General features: G+C 45.6%; 1 protein-coding gene across 2 annotated transcripts; it reads right to left on the bottom strand.

Annotated features, from left to right (window-relative positions):
- Positions 1-1431: 1431 nt before the first annotated feature.
- Positions 1432-9313, bottom strand: LOC147180135 (uncharacterized). 2 transcript variants are annotated; one of them, XM_086067052.1, is made up of 6 exons: positions 8949-9313; positions 3531-3654; positions 3400-3453; positions 3261-3311; positions 3154-3186; positions 1432-3068 (listed from the first exon to the last, which is right to left on the bottom strand). In XM_086067052.1, the coding sequence occupies exons 1-4, from the start codon at positions 9218-9220 to the stop codon at positions 3306-3308; spliced, it is 456 nt and encodes a 151-aa protein (XP_085923178.1). In that variant the 5' UTR covers positions 9221-9313; the 3' UTR covers positions 1432-3068; positions 3154-3186; positions 3261-3305. The 2 variants fall into 2 exon arrangements, with proteins under 2 accessions (XP_085923178.1, XP_085923177.1); XM_086067051.1 differs by lacking the exon at positions 8949-9313 and having other exon boundaries at positions 3531-4263.
- Positions 9314-9694: the final 381 nt, after the last annotated feature.

Raw genomic sequence — 9694 nt, 5'->3', positions numbered from 1 at the left:
ATAGATAAAAAAGCACTATTTAAATAGCAGTTGTTAGAAATAATTTTTTGATTTCCTGCGTGTTCAAAATAAAACTCAAAGTTGAGATCTCATGAAGAAGTTTCTTGCCAGCTTTTATTCAGAAATTTCCGAAGCCACTTTGGATCCTTGCTCAATCAGCAGTGACCGCAAAGTGTCCCTCTCGCTCTCTGCTCTTGCACACTTATACAAAAACAGTGTTTAGAAAAAATACTCCCCCCCCTGTCATCTTGCCCTGTCAGAGTGAAATACACAACTTAGAATCCTACACCGTTCCTATCTCAGTCCACTCCAGATGTGGGTAAACAATTGGTTCCCGGCACCTTCTTGCACCAGGAAATTTATGGACAGACCTCTGCTTGCACTTTCAAACATCCCCTCATTTAGATAACTCAGAAACCTTACTAGACATTTCTTTCCCAGAGAGAAGAACAAAGGACTATAGATTGGCAAACAAATGAATTAACTGTTGTCTTATTATTACACAGCTCTAACTAATATCAAAAACGATTAAAATATAAATTGAAACAGAAAAACAATGTTAATAATCTAACACAGTCCATTCCATTTCTTTAAAATAAAAAAATATATATAATAATGTTGTGCTTTTTTAAAAATGTATTTAAAAAATGTAAACGAGCTGAACAGTTTAAAATTCAAACGATTGGAATCGGTCAAGAAATGTGGATGTTAACCATAATCAACTAAAAGTATATTACTGTCGCTTTAAGAAACTGGCACATTCACGCACACGCATTGGACTAACACGTTGGAGAGAGACATCACGCACACAAGCACACCTCGAACAAAAGCCTCTTACGATTTAACGGTTGAAGATGCAGATTCCAGAAATGGCCCGTTAGAACGGCAAGGGTTTGGGGAACGCGAGCGTGTTCTCATTTTTTTTAATCGGATGAGAAATGACCAAATTAGAGCAGGTTGAAACAACATGGGAAAGATAGCCGGGAAAGTCCGACTTCTCCTCGCTTAACTCTTTGACTGTTTTCAGAAAAGGGATGCTGTGGGTGCCAGCCGATTTAAGCATTTTGACTGATCTTTCAAGGTCCACAGAAAATTTTGTGTTTGGACTATGGAAACACACATACTACCATCTCATCTTTCATCAGAAAAAAAAGTTTGTTTCTACCTTATTCCGTTTTTCAGCAATCAACAATAGAAAATAGGTTAGTTTCACCCAAATGCTCTGTTTTGGACCAAAATACGGAGAAATCAAGCTTTTCGTGAAACGATATTATTTCATGCACTCTAGTGAATTTGACACTTCTTTTTGTCCATGAATGATGCCACAAACACCTAAATAGTGCTTTACTTCTATAAAACACTACTACCAACAATGAAACAGTGTTTTTTTGATAGCAAAATAACAGTTTATTTACATTCAACATTCAACAGTGTAACAATTTGACAAAACAATTTGGCAAACTATTTACAAATGTGTGCAACTGTGCATGTGTGGTGTGTGTGTATGCGTTACTATTTACAATTGTGTGGATGTTTCAACTACACATTTTTTTTTTTGTGTGGTATATAGTGTTACACTCCCCTGGGTGCAAGGGGACGCAACAGGATTTGCACCACAGATTTGTTTCACTGCGAATGCCCCTTCCCTTTTCCGGGGAGTAGCACGTATATACTGCAGTGTGTGTTTGGCCATGTTGCCATCAAGTCTACTTTCAGATCATTATACGGTGACCTGGTGTTATGTCTGGCTTCCTCATGTCCTTCCGTTTCTATACTTGCAACAACGTCCTCCAACTGGTCTTGTGGTAACAGCCACCCTCTCACCACCTGCTGGATAAACTCCAAAAAGTGCTGACACTTCCCAGGATTTTTAGCTTTGTGCAGGATATATGCATTGAACATGCATATTTGAAAAAGATATGCAACAAATTTTTTGTGCCATTTCAATGTTTTCCGCGTGAATGGGTGGTAAGAGATGTTTTTGATCCATCTTATACACTCCATTCATCGTGGAATTGTAGTCCAGAACACACACTGGTTTTGGGAAAGGCACTCTTTTTTTTGTGCCTTCCGCCACACATCCACTGTCCGCATTTCATCTTTGTGAAAAGTAGTCACCATCCTCAATAAACGTTTGTCCTGCCATGCCACAACCAAAACATTTGTGTTGTGTCTTACCAGTTTCCCCCCCCACCCCAAGGCCAGTGTTTGTTAGGGAAGTGATCTCACTGGGTTCACCTGTTCTTCCTCAGTGTTCCACATACATTGATACGTGCTGCCAGGAGACGTTCACACAAGCCGATTGAATTATAAAAATTGTCCATGAAGAGTGTGTACCCATTTCCTGGCAGACGATCTCGTAAATTGAAAACTGTATCAGGCAGAGAACAACTGGTACCGACATAGGGTTGCATATTGAAGCAATACCCCGTTTGGGAGTCACACAGGATGTATGACTTGATCCCATATTTGATCGGTTTTTGGGGGTTGTATACTTTGAATGAAAGACGTCCCTGAAAATTCATCATTCACTCATCAATACAAACATTCCTCCCGGGTTGGAACAGTTCTTTGAATTTCTGGACAATGTGATTGAAAACAGGACGGATTTTTTAATAGTTTGTCGTCTGAACTGTGTCTCTCGTTGTTGTTCAAATGAAGGAAACTCCAGATGAGCTGGAAGCGGTTTCGAGGCATCGCGCGACTGAAAAATGGTGTAGTTTCTATTTCGTCTTGAGTCCAATACATATCTATACTGGGCTTGTTTATATACCCAGTAAGAAATTGGAGTGCAAACAAAGTTTTTAGTTCGGACACAGACACTGGCTTCCAAGCACGACTCCTACGGTGTGGCAGACTTTCAGTCTGCTTCTGGATAGACTGACGTGCATACAGGTTTGTCTGGTCAGCAATGTGCTGGAGAAGTTCGTTCGTGATCAACAGCTGCAGGAAGTCAGCTGGCAGGGTCGAATTCAGCTCTGCTGCGGCACCCCTTGGTCCTGGTTTTTCAGTAAAGGGGAATGTGGTTGGCTGCCAGTCTGCTTCATGCCAGCCAGAATTTTTGGGATCTGCAAATATACATTTCAATATCATATAATATTCATTTTAGATCAGTGTGATGCATTATATATATATATAAATATATATGTTTACCTTTTTTCTTGGATCCATTGGTTGATGTACATTCTGTAAATTATAGAAGACATTTAAGATCAAATATTTTACTCGTGCTGTGTTGGAGAATCTTTTTTTTTTTTTACCTTTATTCTGCTCACTGTGAGAAGGGTCAACTTGAGCCCTGTGAGTTACAGCTGAAAGAAATATATACAATTACAATAATATCGAAAGACTGTTTTCTTTTGTTGTTGCGGTGAATTGAAAACACTTTTTTTTTTATACCTCTCTTTGTCGTAGAAACTGCAGTGGGACGTCGCTGTGAGCACGATCCACGATCTATGAATTGTACATTCACGTTACACGAGGTGCTAGCAGCGTGCCGGAAAAGTATCTCATAGCAAGTTTGCGCTTACCTCCACAGTCTTCTGAGGATGAAATACTGTCCGAATCAGTGTCTCTGAGATCAGACTGTACCCACTCCTCCGAAGAATATCCATCGGACTCAGGGTACTCTTCATCGTCCGATTCAACGTCCGCCTGTGCAGAAGTGGACTTTAATTTGCAATACTGCATACTTGTATCCAGATTGCAGCACAACGATGCCCAGGAACGTGAGCAACAAGCCCCCTCCTCTCGTCCAGAGACATCCAAAGCGAAGACCCTGATGGACATTGGGACTCGCCGAATTTTCAACGAGGACCGTGACCTCTTCAGGCAAAGTGTGCGCCGATTCTACCAAGCCGAGGTCGTGCCGCATCACAAGGAGTGGGAGGAGGCGGGTCAGGTGAGCAGGGAGGTGTGGGAAAAGGCCGGCGAGCGAGGCCTGCTGGGAGTTATGACACCTGAGGAATGCGGCGGCATCACTGAGGAACAGTAAGAGGGAAAAAACCCATGGCATCTGATGGAAATGACATTATTTTTCGTAGGTGCCTTTGTTTTCATTCAACAGAGCGTACTCGAAGTGTACAGGCCCTAATTTTGGACAGACTGCATTGAAATTGAAACCACGTCTAAAAAGCACAATGACTCTTCTTCACAATTATAAACCCTGCATTTTACTTGGAAATGTTGCTGCTTGTATTTTAAATATAATATATCTATATAATATTTCATGTTAGAATTTTATCTCATGAACGCATGACAGTAACTGGTCTCACAAACAATGGTATGCAGTGCGCCCGTTTCTACAGCTAGTTGTTGGTAACGCCTAACGCATGGAGTTCCATGCAGCCCAAGTGGGCATTCCGTCACACTTTGTGACAGCTGAAGCTGTTTGAAAGCGTTATATAAATAAAGATGACTTGACTTGACTTGACTTTCCGTCAGTCCGTCAATGGCAGCAGATGGGCATTCTATTCCGAATTGACGATGCTCGATATTCATTGACGCGCTCGCCTGTGTGTATGCGCAGGATGTGAATGTATGAACTTGTGATCATTTTGTTAGTTTGATGTTGTATTATGTGAAAAGGGTAGGCAGTATAAGCTTTGGCTTGGGTCGACACCTTTTGGTCTTTTTCCAAGTATATTTTTGTTCTTAATCACTGATTGTTTTGAGCAAATTAACTAACTAACTAACCAAACTTATTGAATTGGCGGAGCTGATGGGAACATTTGAATGTCTGTCTGGATACAAAATGAATATTGAAGAAAACTCAAATTATCAATTTTTTTCCCCCCACGCACAAGAAAGACATTTTTTTTTTTTTAAATTGCTGGATGGTTGGCTTTCACTTGTGTGTTTTGTTGTCGTAGAGGGTTGACTGGTGGAGGGGGTTTTCATCCATGTCCTCTTTCCCTTTCATCAATATCAGTAACTTTCAACCTAAATTGTAATTGTGAGTAGTTGTGAAGCAGCATTCTTTTTATTTGTAATTGGTTAAAGAATGTTAAGAAGAAACTTTTCCTCTGCTACATTCAGGTACCTACTGATCTTTTTTTTTTGCGGTTTCTCACACTACGCATAGGTTGCACTCGTCGGTTCGATCCTGCTGGGGTGCTACCACCCTCCTGCGGGTCCAGTCCTGGTGGGGTACTGCCACCCACCTGCGGGTCCGGTGCTGGTGGAGTGCTGCCACCCTCCAGCGGGTCCGGTCCTGCTAGGGTGCTGCCACCCTCCAGCGGGTCCGGTCCTGGTGGGGTGCTGCCACCTTCCTGCGGGTCGGTTCCTGGTGGGGTGCTGCCACCTTCCTGCGGGTCCGTTCCTGGTGGGGTGCTGCCACCCTCCTGCGGGTCCGTTCCTGGTGGGGTGCTGCCACCTTCCTGGTGGGGTGCTGCCACCCTCCTGCGGGTCCAGTCCTGGTGGGGTGCTGCCACCCACCTGCGGGTCCGTTCCTGGTGGGGTGCTGCCACCCTCCTGCGGGTCCAGTCCTGGTGGGGTGCTGCCACCCACCTGCGGGTCCGGTCCTGAGTTCTTCTCTTCCCACCCAAAAACAACTGTCCCGCTCAACTCTCCGTAGGATGTAGCATGGAACATTTTCCCCCACCAGAAATATTTCCATGAGGGAGAACATGTTGTAGGCTGACGACAGAAGAAGACACAGCGTCAATATTTGGACCGAATGAATCACATGCTTATTTATTTTTTCTGCTTTTTTGCCTCGTTTGTCATTGGAAGCAGTGAAATGTGTGTTGAAGTGAAAGCCTACTTGGAAGTCAAGGGGCATCACAGCACACTTTAGAGCTTCCACTGTACATCTAATCACATCAGTATAGAGAATGTGTCCAACATACCCAAGCCAAGGTTATTCACTTGGCTCAAGACATTGAAAGAGATCAAGTTACGAAGACTCACCACTCGCCAGAGAGTCGCTGTATGCCACGAGCACCGTAAACACTGCATGCAGCGCAAACATGGCCATCTTGAAGCAAACCTGGCAACGCGCCTGTGGCATCTGCCACAGACACAATGTGTTGGATCATTAGCACTGAAGAAGCACAAAGCTTCTCAATATGGAGGATTAACACGGGTGTCAATACCAATCCATCTAATGAGAACATCAAAATACATACAACTTGAGTTGAATTTACCTGCCAGGTCAGGAGGCAGGATAGGAACATGTAGACATTGGAACCCAACAGGAATGCAATAAAGCCAAACCGGTGAATGTCTGCGGAAAGAAAATGAGATCGGATCAATCGGATGTCTACATCTTAGTCTAGTCGTCTTTGTCACAGTTAAGTTCTCCACGGTCCTGCAAAGTTCTCAACGTCCAGCCAAGCTTCCCAAGTTTTGCCAAGTCAGCCCACCTCTCTCTGTCCAGTCATGGCGACCTGTCTGTCTCCCTGTCATCTCACCCGTCCCCACTTGTTCCAATAAACTTTCTCCTTTAGTTCAACAATTTCTGTCTCCCTGATGTGTCTCCTCGCCTTCGGGTCCACCCTCTCCTACGCGCACCATTTCGTGACAAAACTGATGAGAGTGACCAAGACTTTGAGTCAACGCTTCAGCTTTTACCAGCCCTTTTTTCCCCACTGACAGTGTTTTGTTGTCGTAGAGGGTTTACTGGTGGAGGGGGTTTTCATCCATGTCCTCTTTCCCTTTCATCAATATCAGTAACTTTCAACCTAAATTGTAATTGTGAGTAGTTTTGAAGCAGCATTCTTTTTATTTGTAATTGGTTAAAGAATGTTAAGAAGAAACTTTTCCTCTGCTACATTCAGGTACCTACTGATCTTTTTTTTTGCGGTTTCTCACACTACGCATAGGTTGCACTCGTCGGTTCGATCCTGCTGGGGTGCTGCCACACTCCTGCGGGTCCGGTCCTGGTGATGGTTTGCCACCCACCTGCGGGTCCGGTCCTGGTGGGCTCCTGCCACCCTCCTGCGGGTCCGGGCCTGGTTGGGGGTTGCCACCCACCTGCGGGTCCGGTCCTGAGTTCTTATCTTCCCACCCAAAAACAACTGTCCCGCTCAACTCTCCGTAGGATGTAGCATGGAACATTTGCCCCCACCAGAAATATTTCCATGAGGGAGAACATGTTGTAGGCTGACGACAGAAGAAGACACAGCGTCAATATTTGGACCGAATGAATCACATGCTTATTTATTTTTTCTGCTTTTTTGCCTCGTTTGTCATTGGAAGCAGTGAAATGTGTGTTGAAGTGAAAGCCTACTTGGAAGTCAAGGGGCATCACAGCACACTTTAGAGCTTCCACTGTACATCTAATCACATCAGTATAGAGAATGTGTCCAACATACCCAAGCCAAGGTTATTCACTTGGCTCAAGACATTGAAAGAGATCAAGTTACGAAGACTCACCACTCGCCAGAGAGTCGCTGTATGCCACGAGCACCGTAAACACTGCATGCAGCGCAAACATGGCCATCTTGAAGCAAACCTGGCAACGCGCCTGTGGCATCTGCCACAGACACAATGTGTTGGATCATTAGCACTGAAGAAGCACAAAGCTTCTCAATATGGAGGATTGACACGGGTGTCAATACCAATCCATCTAATGAGAACATCAAAATACATACAACTTGAGTTGAATTTACCTGTCAGGTCAGGAGGCAGGATAGGAACATGTAGACATTGGAACCCAACAGGAATGCAATAAAGCCAAAACTGTGAATGTCTGCAGAAAGAAAATGAGATCGGATCAATCGGATGTCTACATCTTAGTCTAGTCGTCTTTGTCACAGTTAAGTTCTCCACGGTCCTGCAAAGTTCTCAACGTCCAGCCAAGCTTCCCAAGTTTTGCCAAGTCAGCCCACCTCTCTCTGTCCAGTCATGGCGACCTGTCTGTCTCCCTGTCATCTCACCCGTCCCCACTTGTTCCAATAAACTTTCTCCTTTAGTTCAACAATTTCTGTCTCCCTGATGTGTCTCCTCGCCTTCGGGTCCACCCTCTCCTACGCGCACCATTTCGTGACAAAACTGATGAGAGTGACCAAGACTTTGAGTCAACGCTTCAGCTTTTACCAGCCCTTTTTTCCCCACTGACAGTGTTTTGTTGTCGTAGAGGGTTTACTGGTGGAGGGGGTTTTCATCCATGTCCTCTTTCCCTTTCATCAATATCAGTAACTTTCAACCTAAATTGTAATTGTGAGTAGTTGTGAAGCAGCATTCTTTTTATTTGTAATTGGTTAAAGAATGTTAAGAAGAAACTTTTCCTCTGCTACATTCAGGTACCTACTGATCTTTTTTTTTGCGGTTTCTCACACTACGCATAGGTTGCACTCGTCGGTTCGATCCTGCTGGGGTGCTACCACCCTCCTGCGGGTCCAGTCCTGGTGGGGTACTGCCACCCACCTGCGGGTCCGGTGCTGGTGGAGTGCTGCCACCCTCCAGCGGGTCCGGTCCTGCTAGGGTGCTGCCACCCTCCAGCGGGTCCGGTCCTGGTGGGGTGCTGCCACCTTCCTGCGGGTCCGTTCCTGGTGGGGTGCTGCCACCTTCCTGCGGGTCGGTTCCTGGTGGGGTGCTGCCACCTTCCTGCGGGTCCGTTCCTGGTGGGGTGCTGCCACCCTCCTGCGGGTCCGTTCCTGGTGGGGTGCTGCCACCTTCCTGGTGGGGTGCTGCCACCCTCCTGCGGGTCCAGTCCTGGTGGGGTGCTGCCACCCACCTGCGGGTCCGTTCCTGGTGGGGTGCTGCCACCCTCCTGCGGGTCCGGGCCTGGTTGGGGGTTGCCACCCACCTGACAGTGTTTTGTTGTCGTAGAGGGTTTACTGGTGGAGGGGGTTTTCATCCATGTCCTCTTTCCCTTTCATCAATATCAGTAACTTTCAACCTAAATTGTAATTGTGAGTATTGTGAAGCAGCATTCTTTTTATTTGTAATTGGTTAAAGAATGTTAAGAAGAAACTTTTACTCTGCTACATTAAGGTACCTACTGATCTTTTCTTTTGCGGTTTCTCAGAAAACTCCCAGGTTGAACTCGTCGGTTCAGTCCTGCTGGGGTGCTGCCACACTCCTGCGGGTCCGGTCCTGGTGATGGTTTGCCACCCACCTGCGGGTCCGGTCCTGGTGGGCTCCTGCCACCCTCCTGCGGGTCCGGGCCTGGTTGGGGGTTGCCACCCACCTGCGGGTCCGGTCCTGAGTTCTTATCTTCCCACCCAAAAACAACTGTCCCGCTCAACTCTCCGTAGGATGTAGCATGGAACATTTGCCCCCACCAGAAATATTTCCATGAGGGAGAACATGTTGTAGGCTGACGACAGAAGAAGACACAGCGTCAATATTTGGACCGAATGAATCACATGCTTGTTTATTTTTTCTGCTTTTTTGCCTCGTTTGTCATTGGAAGCAGTGAAATGTGTGTTGAAGTGAAAGCCTACTTGGAAGTCAAGGGGCATCACAGCACACTTTAGAGCTTCCACTGTACATCTAATCACATCAGTATAGAGAATGTGTCCAAGCCAAGGTTATTCACTTGGCTCAAGACATTGAAAGAGATCAAGTTACGAAGACTCACCACTCGCCAGAGAGTCGCTGTATGCCACGAGCACCGTAAACACTGCATGCAGCGCAAACATGGCCATCTTGAAGCAAACCTGGCAACGCGCCTGTGGCATCTGCCACAGACACAATGTGTTGGATCATTAGCACTGAAGAAGCACAAAGCTTCTCAATATGGAGG

This window comes from Leptonotus elevatus, chromosome 2, assembly GCF_054856555.1.
Source record: "Leptonotus elevatus isolate MCC_2025b chromosome 2, RoL_Lele_1.0, whole genome shotgun sequence".
NCBI classification, from domain to species: Eukaryota; Metazoa; Chordata; class Actinopteri; order Syngnathiformes; family Syngnathidae; genus Leptonotus; species Leptonotus elevatus.
Note: the sequence above shows the minus strand (reverse complement) of the source record. Positions and strands in the feature narration are given on the sequence as shown.